The sequence below is a fragment of the Eumetopias jubatus genome, unplaced genomic scaffold, assembly GCF_037043125.1.
Source record: "Eumetopias jubatus isolate StellerSeaLion01/CBP00866 unplaced genomic scaffold, mEumJub1_p1.0 scaffold_11, whole genome shotgun sequence".
Classification (NCBI taxonomy): Eukaryota; Metazoa; Chordata; class Mammalia; order Carnivora; family Otariidae; genus Eumetopias; species Eumetopias jubatus.
Window position 1 is genome coordinate 77,510,794 of NW_028274817.1, and position 19,133 is coordinate 77,529,926.

The 19,133-nt window shown below is 43.9% G+C and overlaps 2 protein-coding genes and 1 non-coding gene across 4 annotated transcripts in view; 2 read left to right on the forward strand and 1 right to left on the reverse strand.

The window, feature by feature from the left end:
* The first annotated feature begins 1,666 nt into the window (after positions 1–1,666).
* Positions 1,667–1,795, forward strand: LOC114200794 (small nucleolar RNA SNORA11). The gene has a single exon (XR_003607522.1). It is a non-coding gene; the product is annotated as a small nucleolar RNA SNORA11 (small nucleolar RNA).
* Positions 1,796–2,025: 230 nt separating this feature from the next.
* On the forward strand, positions 2,026–5,288 carry TRO (trophinin). The gene is made up of 3 exons (XM_028093092.2): positions 2,026–2,140; positions 3,116–5,028; positions 5,204–5,288. The coding sequence occupies exons 1-2, from the start codon at positions 2,114–2,116 to the stop codon at positions 5,015–5,017; spliced, it is 1,929 nt and encodes a 642-aa protein (XP_027948893.2). The 5' UTR covers positions 2,026–2,113; the 3' UTR covers positions 5,018–5,028; positions 5,204–5,288.
* Positions 5,289–7,134: 1,846 nt separating this feature from the next.
* PFKFB1 (6-phosphofructo-2-kinase/fructose-2,6-biphosphatase 1) overlaps positions 7,135–19,133 on the reverse strand; it is a 94,370-nt gene continuing 82,371 nt past the window's right edge. For both annotated transcript variants that reach the window (XM_028093086.2, XM_028093085.2), the window contains exons 11-14: positions 11,503–11,632; positions 8,766–8,828; positions 7,650–7,714; positions 7,135–7,306 (exon numbers count right to left, since the gene is read on the reverse strand). In XM_028093086.2, coding sequence (XP_027948887.1) covers positions 7,247–7,306; positions 7,650–7,714; positions 8,766–8,828; positions 11,503–11,632 — 318 coding nt within the window. In that variant the 3' untranslated portion in view covers positions 7,135–7,246. The remainder of the gene's footprint in view (positions 7,307–7,649; positions 7,715–8,765; positions 8,829–11,502; positions 11,633–19,133) is intronic.

Below are 19,133 nucleotides of genomic sequence, written 5' to 3' on the forward strand. Positions count from 1 at the left end.
TTCATAAGCAAAGTAGCTTGTATATTCTCATCAGCACTCAGGAATCTTCCGCAGGCATACTGGGAACGTAAGCTGGGAAAGGGCTGGGGTGGGAGGGCGGCTCTACTTCTGTCTCTGGCACTACCCCATCCCTGTCATCTCTCCCCACATCTCCTTGGAGAGGCAGGAAGACAGGACCTAAAAAGTCCCCGTTCCAGTTCCTGCACATAGTTGGAGTCCTGCACATGGTAATGGTGCTTGATTATGATTGACTGAAGGGTGTAGAAGCCTGGAGCAGTGCAATCCTCCTGTCAGGTTTTCTGTTTCTCCAGAAGCTTCCCAGGAAAGCAGCCCTGTCATTGGTTGTCTCCTCCTACTGGCTTTGGTAGTGGGGTTCTGTAGGAAAGGTTTCCTGGTGTGGGTGAATCATGATGCTTGAAGGACAGGAGCACCACTGGGGCTGTGCCTAGAATTCTTTTGGGGCAGAGGGGTCTGGGAGAGAAAGAAGGGACTCACATTGGCTGGGTCCCTGGGTTGTCCCAGGTTGACAGGCATTCTTCCATCCTCTTGGCTACCTGGGGTGGGGTAAGATTGGATTTTCCCCTTCTACTCAATAGGAGACTGAGACTCAAGAGTCTAAGAGCCTTGCTCAGGGTCATATAGAGCTTGAAGCATAGACTGGGCAGAATTCTGTCACGTCTGAGGAATCTGGGAGAGGATAGCCTAGTGAGCTGGCTGGTGTGTTTTTTGCAGATGGCCGCTGGACATAAACCTTCTCTCTACCTTGTTATTCCCCTAGGACCAAGGACACACCCAAACTAGGTCTTCTCATGGTGATTCTGTCATTTTTATGAATGGCAACAAGGCCAGTGAGGGTGAGTGGCTGGGCATGCAGCTGAATGGGTGGCACAGTTGGAATTCTACATATTCATTTTCTGTCCCTGTCTCCTTTTGCCTCCCCTTGCAGCTGTCATCTGGGAGGTGCTGCACAAGCTGGGGCTGCGCCCTGGGTATGATTGGGCTCTCTCAGCGCTTGCTGTCCATGTTGTCGTTTGGAAAGAGAGGATGGCCCCAGGACTGCATCAGCTTGGTGGTCTGGTGGAGTGGGTGGGGGTGCTGGACTGGGTAGCGGGTCCAGGGCTCTGACCTGGGTGGATGGGTGATATGGTCCTGAACTCTCTGCATCTTCCCACCCCTATGTCATTCTAAGCTGAGATAGAGGATAGAACTTAAGGGGCATCCCTGACAAAGAACCAGCTGGCCTCAACTTGCTGCTTCTAGTGACCATGTGTTTACTACTTTCCTGGCGTCACTGGGACTGCTGCATGTGCTAGAGAGGTTTCTTCCATGTTGAGAAATGCCTCTTCCCTCATCTGGGAAGTTTTCATTTCTGCTTATGGGTTATTTTTCCCATTGTCAGGGTGAGGCACTCGCTCTTTGGGGAAGTAAGGAAGCTCATCACAGACGAGTTTGTGAAGCAGAAGTAAGTGGTGTTTGGGGGCTTTGTCTGGCCCTGAAGTGTTCCGAGTGTGCTGGTCTGGTTCAGAAAGTGCTCAAACAGCTCTTTTATTACACTAGCTTTAGAGGTAGTATGGGTATCCTATGCCCTAGAAATGAATCCTGTCCACAATTCCCATGAGTGGACAGTTCCAGGACTGGGCTAGACCAAAGACAAGGCCCTTGCTTTGGGGTGTGCTCAGAGCAGGGTGCCTGAAGAATGGCTCCTCTGTTTACAACACACCCAATAGGAACTTGGGTTTACTCCTCACAGGTGGCAAGATACTTTGGCCTTCCTGTGACATCATGCCCTATACATGCCTTCTCTGAAGCATCAAGCGACTGCCTTGCACAGGTCCAAAGGGAAATGACTCAATATTGGAGACCAATACCATGAACTGTGTTTGGGAGTGAGTCTGGGGAAGGAAGGTCTTAGAAATCCTTCTCCAGGAGCTGAGTTTAGTATTTGAAGGAAGTTGCCACCTGGTGCCCAGTGGTTGCACAACAGATTTGTTTGGTTAGAAGCAAGTTTCATTTCCTTTCTCTAAGGTATCTGGAGTACAAGAGGGTCCCTAACAGCAGACCACCTGAATATGAGTTCTTCTGGGGCTTGCGCTCCTACCATGAGACTAGCAAGATGAAAGTCCTCAAGTTTGCATGCAAGGTAATAGGAGAGCTGCCCTGACTTGTCATATTAAGGGTACCCTAGCTGAGGCACACTGTGTGCAGGGATGGTTAGGTACAGGGCAGCCTGCAGTTAGTATATAAGTGTATGGAACTTCACTGATGTCTGAGAATGCTGTCGAACATAAAGTTTACTTTGTTTCATTCTTTCTTTCATAATTTGTGTTAGTCTGCTTGCACTGTCTTAACAAAATAATACAGACTGGGTGGCTTAAACAACAGAAATTTATTTTCTCATGGTTCTGGAGGCTGGAAGTCTGAGATCAAGGTCCAGCAGTGTCAGTTTCTGATGAAGCCTCTCCCTCTGGCTTGCATATGAATGTCTTCTTGCTGTGTTCTCACATGGTTGAGAAAGAGCATCTTATAAAAACACTAATCTTATTGGACCAGGGCCCCACCGTTATGACCTCATTTAACTCTACTTCTATAAAGGCCCAGTCTCCAAATATAGTCACACTGGGGGCTGATGCTTTAACATATGAATTTGGAGGGAGAGACACAAACATCCAATCCATAACATACTTTCTTTTCATTTCCCATCTTCTCAGTGAGGTTAAGTAACTTGTCCAAGGTCACACAGCACCTTAGTTATCAGAGCTGAAATTGGATCTCAGGACTGATAGAGCCCCAGAAAGCTAAGAATTAAAAAAAAAAAAATACGGCTGGAGTGCTGGTGGCTCAGTTGTTAAGCAGCTGCCTTCGGCTCAGGTCATGATCCCAGGGTCCTGGGATTGAGCCCCACATCGGGCTCCCTGCTCTGCGGGGAGCCTGCTTCTCCCTCTCCCGCTCCCCTTGCTTGTGTTCCCTCTCTCACTGTCTCTTCTCTCTCTGTCAAATAAATAAATAAAATCTTAAAAAAAATACGGCTATTGATTTTATACGAAGCTCATAGTGTGTACCTAATGCATAATTACAAATGTTATTGTCCTTATATTGATTATCATTCCCATTTCAGGTACAGAAGAAAGACCCCAAGGACTGGGCTGCTCAGTACCGGGAGGCAGTGGAGATGGAAGTCCAAGCTGCAGCTGTGGCTGCAGCTGAGGCTGAGGCAAGGGCTGAGGCAAGAGCCCAAATGGGGATTGGAGAGGAAGCTGTGGCTGGGCCCTGGAATTGGGATGACATGGATATCGACTGCCTAACAAGGGAAGAGTTAGGTGATGATGCTCAGTCCTGGAACAGATTTTCATTTGAAATTGAGACCAGAGCCCAAGAAAATGCAGAAGCCAGCACCAACATCGACTTCAGCAGAGGAGCTAGCACCAGGGCTACCTTCAGCGATAGTGCTAGTATTAGCTTCAGTGGTGCGCCCAGCCCCAGTGGTGGCTTTGGTGGCAGAGCTGGCATTAGCTTTGGTGGCACATCCAGGACCAGTGCCAGCTTCAGCAGTACAGCCAGCATTTGCTTTAGTGGCATACCCAGCACTAGCACTAGTTTCAGTGGTGCAGCCAGCATTAGCTTCAGTGGTGCAGCCAGCACCAGCTCTAGTTTCAACAGTGAAGCCTGCATTAGCTTTGGTGGCACATCTTGTAACAGTGCCAGCTTTGGTGGTGGGGTCAGCTCCAGTTTCAGTGTCCCACTCAGCAGCAGTCCCAGTTTCAGTGGTGGAGCCAGCTCTGGCTTTGGAGGCACACTCAGCACCACTGCTGGTGCACTCATTACCAGTAGCAGCTTTGGCAGTATACCCAGAACCAGCACAGTTTTTAGTGGTGCACTTAGCACCAGCACTGGATTTGGTGGCACACTGAGCACTAGTGTCTGCTTTGGTGGCTCTCCCAACTCTGATGCCAGCTTTGGTGGCACACTTACTACCAGTATCTGCTTTGGCAGCTCTCCTAGCACCACCACTGGTTTTGATGGAGTACTCAGCACCAGTGTCTCCTTTGGTGGCTCTTCTAGCACCAGCGCTGACTTTGGTGGTACACTAAGCACCAGCATCTGCTTTGGTGGCTCTCCCAGCACTGGTGCCAGCTTTGGTGGTGCATTCAGCACCAGTGTTGGCTTTGGTGGTGCACTCAACACCAGTGCTGGTTTTAACAGTGCTGCCAGCACTAGTGCCAGCTTCAGCAGTGCACCCAGCACCATCTCTGGCTTTGGCGGTGTGTTCAGCACCAGTGCTGACTTTAGTGGGGCACTTAGCACCACTACTGACTTTGGCATTGCTCCTAGTACCAGCATTGGCTTTGGTGGATTTCCCAGCACTAGCCTCTGCTTTGGCAGTGTGTCTAACACCAACCTATGCTGTGGTGGCCATCCTAGCACTAGCACCTGCTTTAGTGGTGCTACCAGTGCTAGTTTTGGTGATGGATCCAGTGTGACTACTGGTTTCATCTTTGGCAATGGGTTAAGCACCAGTGCTGGATTTAGTGGTGGACTGAGCACCAGTGCTGGCTTCGGTAGTGGACCAGGGACCAGTGCTATCTTCGGTAGTGGACTGAGCACCAGTGCTGGCTTTGGTGGTGGACTGATCTCGAGCAATGGCTTTGGTGATGGACTGGGCACCAATGCTGGTTTTAACAGCACACTTGATACAAGTGCTGGCTTTAGTGGTGGCCTCAGCATCAGTGATGGCTTTGGTGCTGGGCCTAATAACGGCTTCAACGGAGGACCAAGTACCATCATTGGCTTTGGCAGTGGTTCCAACACCAGCACTGGCTATATTGGCGAACCCTGCACCAGCACCAGCTTCAATGGTGGACCCAGTTCTATCATTGGCTTCGGCAGTGGACCAAGCACAGGTGCTGGCTTCAGCAGTGGACCAAGCAGTGGTGCTGGCTTTGGCGGTGGACCAAGAAATGGTGCTGGCTTTGGTGGTGGAGCCACCAGCCTTGGTGCCTGTAGCTTCTCCTATGGCTAGTGAGGTTTCAGGTAATTACAACATTGCCACAGCCATGGCCCATGGGAATGGATATAAGAGCTGAGAAATGTTATAAGAAACCCCAAAGTGGGAGGTTTGGGTGGGAAGATGAGGACAATGAAGGAAGTATGAGAAAACAGTATATTTGGTGCTAAAATGTGTTCGTGTTTGGTGTTTTGTTTTCAGGTGTATTTCCCAGGTTTACAGATACGGCTAATGAATTGCAGCAGTTCTTCCCAAGGAGCCAAGGTACATCCTTGGAATTTTTGTCCACACAGCAGTATAAGCAGATATTATCAATTAGCTGAGGGTGACACGCTATGAAAAATCTGCTTGCTGATCCTACTTTGTTGTTTGCTTCTTGTGTGCTGTCATATTTTGGTATCAGAGTTACATTAAATTTGCAAGATGAATTGGAGGTTTTTGTCTGTCTTTTATTGTGCTTAGGTTGTTGTGAGTGACATTACAGGTTCATAGAAGAACTAGAGATCAGTGTAGCTCTTCAAAGAAGGTGGGCTGCAGCTTTAGGCTAAAATGAAAGTATGATTTCAGTGGGATAGAGACCTGGAGAGAGCATGGCAGGCAAGGGGATTATAGATAGAGCAAAGATATAGGGGGGAAAGCCTAGAATAGAAGGCAGAGGGAGAGGGTTCTGGACAGTAAATATAGATTCATTTTGAGATATTTGTATAAGAATGGAGAGATAAAGTGGGACTAGATGTGGACACAGGAACAAGGGAGGGTTTTCTTGAGATAAGAGAGAGAGAGATCTGAGCATGTTGCAGAGAGTGTGGGGGTAAAAGCCAATAAAGGACAGGAGATAGATATAGAATAGTCAAGAATTGACTGAAGTAGCCCATGCCTGAGAAGGTGGGATGGGATAGAGTGCCGGGGAATAGAGGGTGACCCTGACTGAACAGGATTTAAGGGTGGCTGTGGAAGCAGATAAACGTAGGTTTGTTTCAAGCAGTAGATCCTCCCAAAAAAGTAATGTAGATTATACAAGGTTTGGGTCTTGCTGGTGGCTATGATGGAAGAACAAAGGAATCAAGGCAGTGAGTATATGAATGTCTGTCTCTTCACCACTGGGTTGCTGATACCTAGATGCATGGAGTGTGGCTGAAGAAATGGAACATAAGGTTTAATCTGGCTAGGGATGGTAGAACAATGAGGAGGAAGAGAACTGGTGGATTGGAAGACAATGGAGGAATCACAGGATTATACTCTTGATGCAGTACAAGACAAATATTGTTCATTCAAGAAATACTACACACATGCCCACTATGTGGGAGGCATGTTTCTAGGGATCCTGTGGATGACAGAGTTGTAAGGACTTGGGGCCAGTGGTCAGATAGTGGGATCCTTGTATTTAAGAAATCATACTGGAGGGGCACCTGGGTGGCTCAGTCGTTAAGTGTCTGCCTTCGGCTCAGGTCATGATCTCAGGGTCCTGGGATCGAGCCCCACATTGGGCTCCCTGCTCAGTGGGAAGCCTGCTTCTCCTTCTCCCACTCCCCCTGCTTGTGTTCCCTCTCTCGCTGTGTCTCTCTCTGTCAAATAAATGAAATATTAAAAAAAAAAGAAATCATACTGGGGGCGGGATGTCTAGATGATGCCAAGATCCATGGAGTGGATGGCTGAGGGGGAAATGGTCACTAGAGTTGAGGGGGTCAGGGGACTTGGAGGCCAGGGTATTATTTGGACAATTTGTATGGACAGTGAAATCACTCAGGATGGCAGCAGGAGTTGGAGAAGAGAGGAACACTGTGGTCCAGGTACAGATTCTTCTGAGTGTAGGAATGAAAGTGTCAGGTCCTCAGCCATGCTGCCCACCAAGGAACAAGGCCCATATGTACTCATAGAGACTTAATCTCCTCCCTCACTTTTAGAGGTGCTACCTCAGAACCCTTCCCTTCAGGAAGTCCTCATCCATTCCATACCCCACAGCACCAGAAGAATTTCACAAGGTTGGGATCTTAAGAAGATCCTGTGGGAGAAGACTCACAATGACTTCCTCTCCCCTTTTGTGGGCAGCAAGAAAAATCTTTATTGATAAGTGTTTAGCAATTAAGAAAGTTTCATTCACAGCTAGACAGCTCCTTGGTTGTAGCTAGAAATCAAGACCTGTAGGCCAAGTCCAGGGTCTTAAGGTAGGAGAAGTGCAAGGATAGCAGCTCTTAAAAGTGGGAGACAGTGAGAGCAAAGGCAGTTTGATTTCTTGGAAAGGGCTCAGTAGTGGGCAGGGACAGTGTCCAGAGCTTCCTCAGGTTCTCGGGTGATGTCCACATTCTGAGAGGAGAGAGCCCAGGATTAATAGGAAAGAGCCAGCACTGTGGAGACCCAGCCCCTCTCCTGCCTCTTGTTCTCACTGCCAGGCTCCTCTCCTTCAGCCAGGCCTGGATCTTTTTCTCAGGCAAGCCCCTGGGGAATCTCAACCAGAGGACTTTGGAGTAGGTGTTGCTCTAGCCCTGCATCTCTATGGCACCTCAGGCCTGGGCCACGGTTCCAGCATTTCTGGGTGCTGGTTATTCTACCTTGGTATGAAACAAGCTCTGTGGGATTGGGGTGGCCTTTCTGTGCAGGTGGGTGCTTTCACCATGTGCCAGCTTAGGCCACAGAGTCCCTCACCTACCTCAGGTTTCTCCCGATGTGTGTTTACGGCTTCCACGTTCAGGTAGATGGACTCCACTTTGCAGCCTCAGAAAAGAACAACCAGTCCATCCATAAGCCCCCAAGGTATGTACAGATCTTCCCTGAGTTGTCATTCGCTCCCTCACCCATCACTACCCATACCCTGAGCTTCACACAGTGTGCAGATTGTGACTACTCTGTAAGGAGGGGAATGCAGACCAGCTGTGTGTTGTATGGGGAAGACACCAGGTCTAAGAGAAGCCAATGGGATGTTCTCCCAGTTGCCCCTAATAGTCTCAGAGTTCTCTGAGCCTCAGTTGCTCAACTTTGAATGGAAAGGAGATGAGAATAGATGATCTCTGGGGACTCCCCCAACTCTTGTGCCCTGTGAGACAGGAATCTAATCTATATAATAGTGATGGAGCCCTGTGGACCAGCACTTAACAGTGCTGAAGTGGTGGAAGAGTCCTGGGGCCATTGCCTTGGGGCAATCAGTCCCAGGTAAAGTTTATTTAGAGGACAAAATGATTATGGCAACAACAGAGGTGTGGAAGGTCACAAAGAGGTTCTGAGAGCCTGAAGAAAAAGGAGAGTGGTATCACTGGGTGCTGTCAGAGGTGGCCCAATGCCTGTGGAAGCCCCCCTTAGCTCCATCCCTGTGGATTGCAACTTACTCTGGGCTTCAGTGCACTGTCTTCCCTATTCACACCCCAGAAGGTATTTGAGTCTCTCTCTCCACTGCTCATAAATATTTCATAGCAAACCAATGTCCCAAGAGACAGTCTAAACTGACCAGGCTGGTCTTTGAGATCTTTCTTCAATCTGGCCCAACCCACACTTACTCCTCTGGTCCCCTCTGGGGATCTCTTCTACAGGTTAGTGTTCCATGTTTGGTGCTTTGGTAGAGCCAGAGAAAGTTGAGGACAGGCCCCGGATTTAGAGGCCATCCCAGTTCTTCCCTGTTCTCACCCTAATATTGCCAATTCTTCCTTCACCAGGACATCCAATTACCCACCCAAGAAACCTCCCCCAGGACTCTGCTGGGCAAATGGTATGCACTGGAAGCATGCTTATGCTCTCTATGTGTCTTTCCTCAGATGAGGGTGGGGGCACTCACCATAAGCCACAGGTGTGAGTTTAAGCACTGTGTGCAAAGGACACTTGAGATATGGCAGCTCATCTGGAAAGGAGGAGAAAACGGCCATCAGAGACAAGGTACTGGGGAGGGTGCCATCCCCCCAGGCCCCCAGACACTCTTCCTTATGGTCATCTTCATCAGGGTCACACACCCCCACACACACTCTGCAGTGAGCAGTGTTGAGAACAGGGTGGGCAGTGAGGAAGAATGCAGAAAGGTGGCCTCTAGAGCAGAGAGGAAGGAAGGCCCTGGGAAATGCGGACAGACTCTGAGTTCCCCAGGAGAGACAGGCTGATTATTTGGGCTGTGGCTTATCTCCTCACTCACAGGGCAAACATGAGACTAAGGCAGACCTCCCTCCTGCCCCCAGTTTCAGGTCTTCCACAGGTTCTTCTAGCATGAAGGCCCACAAATGTGTCTTGGCAAGTGTTTTCTGAGAGCTTGTTATGTGCCAGGGCCCTTGGAAATGTGTACATGTACCTTGGCAGCTCCCACAGTTTTCTCTCCAGCCCAGGCCTGTGCTTTCTGACTCCTCTCACGCTTGTTGATGGACAAACATTTCTCAATTCACTTGTTTCCAGTTGTTGACTATTGTTCATAAAGTTGTTTTGAATATGCATGTACCATTTCTTATATGAACCTAGGTTTTCATTTATTAGACATCCTTGAGAGGAGGAGATGATCAGGCCCATTCCATGGGTGAGGACACTAAGGCTCTGAGAGGAAAGACACTTGTCCTATGTCACAGTCAGGAAGTGGCAGCATTGGGACTTGAACCTAAGAGCCTCTGAGGCTAAATGCATGCTCTGCCCACTGCAGCCACCAGCCACTGCCTTGGAGGGGCTCACAGTGTCATGGGAGCGACACCCCCATCCCTCACCACTCTCCAACAATAGCCACCCTCTCCCAGCCAGGCTGCCCTTACCACTTCCCAGCTCCCTTCACTGGGCCAGATCCAAACCCCTCATGGCTTCCCTGCCCCCAAGGCTCATCCTGGGCTTTCAAGGCTCCCACCACACTTCCAGCCTCCTGAGAGATCAGGTTTGGTGGTATCCTGGGCATCCATCCTGCTCCTCCTTGTCTTTGTCATCATCATTGTCAGGCCCTGGGGCCCGGTGCTCTGGGTGCAAGATCTCATTCCATCCTTGCTGATACTCTGCGGGGGCTACTGTTCCCCATGGCACACATTTCAAAATGGACCCGGAAAAGGGAAGTGACTTGCCTGAGGTCTCTGACCTAGCTCTGCCACCACCTGGACAAGTGATCTTGGCCCAGCCTTTTCTCTCTCTGGCCCTCAGAGTTCCCACCTGTCACAGCACGAAATTGGGCTAGATAGATGTATTCTGAGGGTGCCCCAGCTCTGAGGTCCTGTGGGTCTGCTTTCCCAGTCACAGCATCTCTCTGGGCCTCAAGTTTCCTCACTGAGTAATAGGGGTAAGAGCATGTACCCAGCACTGCCTGGTCCAGCTCCCAGGGCTGCTGGGCACAGCTGGTGTGGCCTGCTTATGAAAGAAAGTAGGAAGTGGGTAAAGCAGTGGGACAATGACAGGTGCATGTGCCCCTCTCCCACTCTATGCATGTCTGAGGTGGGGGTCCTCTGGAAAGCACCTGAGGTTGACACCCCTCCCTGTCCCACTGAGCCCCGTGACCTTGGGCAGGTCACTTCACCTCTCAGAGCCTCCATCCCCTCATCTGCACAGTTAGGGTTACTTATGCTGCTTGCCTCATGGTCCCAAAGACAGTACCAAGCAGTAGAGATTGGAAGTTATCGGAAATCTAGTAGCACAAGAACCCTAACCCCAAACCACATCCCCTTTTCCAGTGAGGAGACTGAGGACCAGGCAGAGGAAATGACTTGATCAATGTCAAGTTCTCAAGTTCCCTGGGTTTCAGTTTGGGATGACTCCATATTACAAGTGCCGTTTATTTGGCAACTAGCATAGTAGAGAACATTCAAGTCTGTAGGACATTGCACAATATAACTTTCAAGTATAACTTTGCAAGGTCTTCACACACCCTCACAGTATCCTGGAGATGCTAATACTTCAGCATCCACATCAGAAATGGGCTGTCAAACCAAAGAGTGACATAACAGTTCCTTGCCAGTCTCCCTGCCCTAGTTTGCAGTTCAGCATATGTTGTTAGTGTATAGATACTTTGTAAATTACAGTGTCTAGATATCTTTTAAAAAAGAAATTATCATTTAAAAAAGTAAAATGAAAATATCACTATCTTGGGAGAAATCCCCACAGCGAAGACAGAAACCTATAATCAGAATCATGAAGCAACAGAAGGGTCCCATTACCACCTGATGACATCATGTTTCAGAGAAATACTGTCTCAGCTTTTTCAGGTTGATGCATACTGTTAGGGTTGGCTTTGAAAACATTAACTCAGAATAATACTAATACTAAAAATAGCAGCTAACACTTATATAGCCCATACTATGTGTCATGAACTGTTCTAAGCTCTTTACATATTTAATTTATTTAAACTTTATTATTGTTCTCCCCATTTTACAGATGAGGAAATTGAGCCCAGAGAGGCTAAAGTAATTTGCAAAAGCTAGTATGTGACAGAGCAAGAATTTGACCTCAAGCATTCTTAATCTAGATACTGTGCTCTTAACCACTAAGATATAAACCACAGACTGCTGGTGTCAGGGTCCCAAATCATATCCAGTTCCCTATGCCAGGAACAGAGAGGAGAGTGGTACCTGAATTCTTATCCAGGAAGTAGGCCAGGAGGCAGCGCATGACAGCCTGATGGCAGATCACCAGTACATTTTCCTGCCGTTCTAGCTCCATTATAACTGGCTCCAGACGCTGAACCAGATCCTCATAGGACTAAAAATGACAGAATATTTGGGTAAAAAAGGTAGATGAGGAGATTTGCCCAGAGAAGAACTCAGGACTAGGAATCAGGAAAAGTTGGTTCTGGCACCAGTTCAGTAGTTGACCCAGTAGTATGACCTTAGACCACTCACTTCTTTTGTAGGGTCTTAGTTTCTCATCTACTAGATGGGAGCATTCAATACAGTGGACCAAATAACAATAATAATAAAACTTCTCAATATAAAATTCCTAGATTTCTTCCCCTTCAGTTTTCCCTCCCTTCCCTTGTTGTCCTCCATGCTATTCCTTATGTTCCATGTATGAGTGAAACCATATGATAATTGTCTTTCTCTGCTTGCCTTGTTTCACTTAGCATAATCCCCTCCAGTTCCACCCATGTCGATGCAAATGGACTTGGGGAAACAAACTGAGGGTTACAGAGGGGAGGGTGTGGGGGATAGGGTAATCGGGTGATGGGTATTAAGGAGGGTACGTGTTGTGATGAGCACTGGGTGTTATACACAACTAATGAATCATTGAACACTATGTCAAAAATTAATGTATTATATGTTGGTTAACTGAACATAATAAAAATAAATAAAAATAGTATTTTTCTCATTAAAAAATAAAATTCCCAGAAAACTAGATAAAATAAATGTTTGCATTGCTGATCTTTCAACAAAATAAAGGAAAACATGAATGTAGGGTTCCAAAATGAAGAAAAACTTGGGGAAAAAAGAGAGGTAAATGGATGTAGAAGCCACAACTGCCCTGGGGGCATTTGCCAATCACAGTATCTGAGAGGCTTGAGATTTTAAAACCTCATGGAGACAGAGGACAAGGCCTTAGGTGTTCACAAGGTGGAGAATTGGGACTGAAATTTTCACATAAATCTGAGACACTCAAAGGGCTACATCATTAGTAGAAGTGTAAACTAGAAAAAAATATATATCTACAGGCAAAAGGAAATGATAACATTTATCTGCCTCTGCTTGACTCAGTGGAAAAATTAGGAAAAGCTTCCTATAATAATATATTAACCACAAGCCTACTCTCAGGTGGGTTTGTGGTTCAGACTTACAATACACATGTGTTTTAGAAAATGGTAAGATGGGAGTTTAATGCAAAGCAATTTCAAGTCATTAGTTCCCAGAAGTATATGGAAGAAGCAAATGGAAATTATCTCTGAATCCTCTCAACTTAGTCTGTGCAGAATTCTTACATATAAATTTTCTCAAACTGAAGCTCACATTATATGCATGGGAAATAAGCTATCATGAGTGAAAATAAACAGAAACAATAAGAGGAGAACCCTAAAAACATAAGATAAAAGATCCACTTAAATATATATATGTAAAATAAATAAGAAGAAGATATGTTTGAAACTTATAAAGAAATAAAAGATGGGATAAAAGTGTGAGAAAAAATAAGATGCTATTAAATATATGATACAGATTTAAAAATAATAGAATTTTTAAAAATAAAAATATATTTATTAAAATTGAAATGGACTGAATAAACGAAGATTAGACACAACTTAAGAAATAGTGATTTGGAAGATAGAGCTGAAGAAATTACTCAGGAAGCAGAAAAGACATCAAAAATAAGTTAGGAAACATAAAAGATAGGGACAGGATTAACACACATTCAGTTTTATTTCCAGAAAGAGATAACAGAGATTATGCGAAAAGGGGAAGAAGCCATAATGTCTGAGAGTTTCTATGAGAGTTTCTAGAATACAAGAAGATCTAACAGTTGTAAATATCTATGCCCCCAACATGGGAACAGCCAACTACATAAACCAACTGTTCCCCAAAATAGTCATATTGATAATAATATGTTAATTGTAGGAGACCTCAATACTCCACTCTCAGCAATAGATCATCTAAGCAGAAAATCAACAAACAAGAGCTTTAAATGATACACTGGACCAGATGGACCTCATAGATATATACAGAACATTCCACCCTAAAACAACAGAATTACTCATTCTTCTTGAGCGCACATGGAACTTTCTCCAGAATAGACCACGTACTGGGTCACAAATCAGGTCTCAACCAATAGCAAAAGAATGAGATTATTCCCTGAATATTCTCAGACCACAGTGCTTTAAAACTGGAACTCAATCACAAGAAAATATTTGGAAGAAATTCAAACACTTGGAAGTTAAAGACTACTCTGCTCAGGAATGTTTGGGTCAACCAGGAAATCAAAGAACGTAAACAATTCATGGAAACCAATGAGAACCAAAACACATCAGTCCAAAACCTATGAAATACTGAAAGGCGGTCCTAAGGGGGAAATACATAGCCATTCAAGCCTCACTCAAAAAAAACCCAGAAAAATCCCGAATTCACCAACTAACTCTACACCTTAAAGAACTAGAGAAAAAGCAACAAACGATGACTAAGCCATGCATTAAAAGAGAAATAATTAAGATTAGAGCAGAGATCAATGAATTAGAAACCGAAAACACAGTAGATCAGATCAAGGAAACTAGAAGCTCTTTCTTTGAAAGAATTAATAAGATCGATAAACCAATGGCCAGACTTATCCAAAAGAAAAGAGAAAGGACCTAAATTAATAAAATGATGAGTGAAAGGGGAAAGATCACGACTAACACCAAGGAAATAGAAACAATTATTAGAAATTATTATCAACAATTCTATGCCAATAAATTAAGCAACCTGGATAATGGATGCTATCCTGGAAACCTATAAACTGCCAAGACTGAAACAGGAAGAAACTGACAACCTGAATAGGCCCAATAACCAGTAAGGAGATTGAAGCAGTGATCCAAAACCTCCCAAAAATCAAGAGTCCAGGACCTGATGGATTCCCTACGGAATTCCACCAAACATTCAAAGAAGAAATAATACAGAAGAAATATTCTACTGAAGCTGTTTCAAATAATAGAAACAGAAGGATAGCTTCCAGACTCATTCTATGAGGCCAGCATTACCTTAATCCCCAAGCCAGGCAAAAACCCCATCAAAAAGGAGAATTTCAGACCTCATGAATATGGATTCCAAATCCTCAACAAAATCCTAGCTAATAGGATCCAACAATACATCAAAAGGATTATCCACAATGACCACGTGGGATTTATCCCTGGGATGCAAGGGTGGTTCAATATTCGCAAACTAATCAGTGTGAAGGAACACATTAATAAGAAGAGAGAAAAGATCCATATGGTCCTCTCAATTGATGCAGAAAAATCATTTGACAAAATACAGCATCCTTTCCTGATTAAAACTATTCAGAGTATAGGGATAGAGGGAACATTCTTCATGTTCATAAAATGCATACATGAAAAACGCACAGTGAATATCATCCTCAATGCGGAAAAGCTGAGAACCTTCCCCTTAAGATCAGGAACAGATCAAGGATGCCCACTCTCGCCACTATTGTTCAACATAGTACTAGAAGTCCTAGCAACAGCAATCAGACAACAAAAAGAAACAGAGGTATTCAAATTGGCAAAGAAGATGTCAAACTCTCTCTTTTCGCAGATGACATGATACTTTATGTGGAAAACCCAAAAGACTCCACCCCCAAATTACCAGAACTCATACAGCAATTCAGTAATGTGGCAGGATACAAAATCAATGTGCAGAAATCAGTTGCTTTTTTACACACTAACAATGCAACCATAGAAAGAGAAATTAGAGAAACAATTCCATTTACAATAGCACCAAAAACCATAAGATAACTCGGAATAAACCTAACCAAAGAGGTAAAGGATCCATACTCTAGGAACTACAGAACACTCTTGAAAGAAATTGAAGAAGACACAAAAAGATGGGAAAACATTCCATGCTCATGGATCAGAAGAATAAACATTGTTAAAATGTCTATACTACCCAGAGCAATCTATACCTTCAATGCCATCCCGATCAAAATTCCAATGACATTTTTCAAAGTGCTGGAACAAACAATCCTAAAATTTGTATGGAATCAGAAAAGACCCCAAATTGCCAAGGAAATGTTGAAAAAGAAAAACAATGTTTGGGGCATCACATTGCCCGATTTCAAGCTATATTACAAAGCTGTGATCACCAAGACAGCATGGTGCTGGCACACAAACAGACATAGAGACCAATGGAACAGAATAGAGAACCCAGATATGGACCCTCAACTCTATGGTCATATAATCTTCGACAAAGCAGGAAAAAACATGCAATGGGAAAAAGACAGTCTCTTCAATAAATGGTGCTGGGAAAATTGGACAGCCACATGCAGAAGAATGAAACTCAACCATTCTCTAACACCATACACAAAGATAAACTCAAAATGGATGAAAGACCTCAATGTGAGACAGGAATCCATCAAAATCCTAGAGGAGAACATAGGCAATAACCTCCTTGACATTGGCCACAGAAACTTCTTTCAAGATACATCTCCAAAAGCTAGTGAAACAAAAGCAAAAATGAACTTTTTTGACTTCATCAAGATCAAAACTTCTGCACAGCAAAGGAAACAGTCAACAAAACAAAGAGACAACCCACAGAATAGGAGAAGATATTTGCAAATGACACTACAGATAAAGGGCTGGTATCCAAGATCTATAAAGAACTTCTCAAACTCAACACCCATAAAACAAATAATCAAGTCACAAAATGGGCAGAAGATATGAACAGACACTTCTACAAAGAAGACATACAAATGGTAAACAGACACATGAAAAAATGTTCATCATCATTAGCCATCAGGGAAATTCAAATCAAACCCACACTGAGATACCCCCTTCCACCAGTTAGAATGAGAAAAATGGACAAGGCAAGAAACAACAAATGTTAGAGAGGTTGTGGAGAAAGGGGAACCCTCTTACACTGTTGGTGGGAATGCAGGTTGGTACAGCCACTTTGGAAAAGAGTGTGGAGGTTCCTCAAAACGTTAAAAATAGAGCTACCCTATGACACAGCAATTGCACTCCTGGGTATTTACCCCAAAGACACAGATGTAGTGAAAAGAAGGGCCATATGCACTGCAATGTTCATAGCAGCAATGTCCACAATAGCCAAACTGTGGAAAGAGCCAAGATACCCTTCAACAGATGAATGGATAAAGAAGGTGTGGTCCATATATACAATGGAATATTACTCAGCCAACAGAAAGGATGAATAGCCAACTTTTACATCAACAGGGATGCAACTGGAGGAGATTATACTAAGTGAAATAAGTCAAGCAAAGAAAGTCAATTATCACATGGTTTCACTTATTTGTGGAACATAAGGAATAGCATGGAGGACATTAGGAGAAGGAAAGGAAAAATGAGGGGGGGGGAATCGGAGTGGGAGATGAACCATGAGAGACTGTGGACTCTGAGAAACAAACTGAGGGTTTTAGAGGGGAAGGGGGTGGCGGGATGTGTTAGCCCAGTGATGGGAATTAAGGAGGGCAGGTACTGCATGGATAACTGGGTGTTATATGAAAGCAATGAATCATGGATCACTACATCAAAAACTAATGATATATTGTATGGTGACTAATATAACATAATAAAATTAAATTAAATTAAAAAATATATAAAAAATAAAACCTTTGGAATGCAGCAAACGCAGGCAGAAGGGGGAATTACATATCAATACATGCCTTTCTCAAGAAGCAAGAAAAGCCTCAAAGAAAGAAGTTAGCTTTACACCTAGTGGAGCTGGAAAAAGAAGAGCAAATAAAGCCTAAATCAAGCAGGAGATGAGAATTAATAAAATTAGAGCAGAAATCAGTGATAGAGAAATAGAAAAAAACCCAAACAGAATAGATCAATGAAACTAGGAGCTGGTTCCTTGATAGAATTAATAAGATTGATAAACATCTAGCCGGACTTATCAAATAGAAAAGAGAAAGGACCCAAATAAATAAAATCATAAATGAAAGATGAGAGATCACAACCAACCCCAAAGAAATACAGACAATTTTAAGAACATATTATGAGCAACTATATGCCAACAAATTAAGCAATTTGGAAGAAATGGTTGCATTCCTAGAAACATATAAAATACCATAACTGAAACCAGGAAGAAATAGGAAATTTAAACAAACTCATAACCAGCAAAGAAATTGAAGCAGTAATCAAAAATATTCCAAAAAACAAGAGTCCAGCTCCAGATGGCTTCCCAAGGGAATTCTACAAAACATTTAAAGAATTAATACCTATTCTTCTGAAGCTCTTTAAAAAAATAGAAACAGAAGGAAAACTTCCAAATTCGTTCTATGATGCCAGGATTACTTTGATCCCAAAACAAGACAAAGACCCCACCAAAAGGAGAATTAGAGACAAATATCCATGATGAACATGCATGCCAAAATTCTCATCAAGATACCAGCTAATAGGATCTAACAGTACATTAAATGGATTATTCACCACGACCAGGTGGGATTTATTTCTGGGCTTCAAGTGTGGTTCAACATCTGCAAATCAATCAATGTGATACACCACATTAACAAAAGAAAGGACAAGAACCATATGATCCTCTCAATAGATGCAGAAAAAGCATCTTTCTTGTCAAAAACTCTCCGCAGTGCAGGGAAAGAAGAAACATACCTCAATATCATAAAAGCTGTATATGAAAATCCCACAGCGAATATCATTCTCAATGGGGAAAAACAGATCTTTTCTCCTAAGGTCAGGAACAAGGCAGGGATGTCCACTCTCATCACTATTTTTCAACATTGTACTGGAAGTCCTAGCCTCAGCAATCAGCCAACAAAAAGAAATAAAATGCATCCAAATCAGCAAAGAAGAAGTTAAACTTTCACTTTTTGCAGTCAGCATGAAACTCTATGTAGAAAACCCAAAATAGTCTCCCCTCCCAAAAATTGCTAGAACTGATACAGGAATTCAGCAAAGTGGTAGGATATAAAATCAAAGCACAGAAGTCAGTTGCATTTCTATACACCAACAATGAAGCTGCAGAAAGGGAAATCAGGGAATTGATTCCAATTATGATTGCAACAAAAAAATAAGACACCTGGAATAAATCTAATCAAAGAAGTAAATATCTTTAATCTGAAAACAATAGAATACTTACGAAAGAAATTGAGGAAGACACAAAGAAATGGAAAAAACATCCATACTCATGGATTGGAAGAACAAATATTGTTAAAATGTCTATGCTACCCAAAGCAACTTACACGTTCAGTGCAATACCTATCAGAATACCATCAGCATTTTTTACAGAGCTGGAACAATCCTGAAATTTGTATGGAACCAGAAAAGACCCTGAATAGCCAAAGGAATGTTGCAAAACAAAACCAAAGCTGGTAGCATCACTATTCTGGACTTCAAGCTGTATTACAAAGCTGTAATCATCAGGACAGTATGGTACTGGCAGAAAAACAGACACATAGATCAATAGAACAGAAGAGAGACCCCAGAAATGGGCCCCCAACTCTATGGTTAACTAATCTTTGATAACGCAGGAAAGAATATCCAATGAAAAAAAGACAGTCTCTTCAAAAAATGGTGTTGGGAAAAACTGGATAGCCCCTTGACCTTGGCCATGGCAATTTC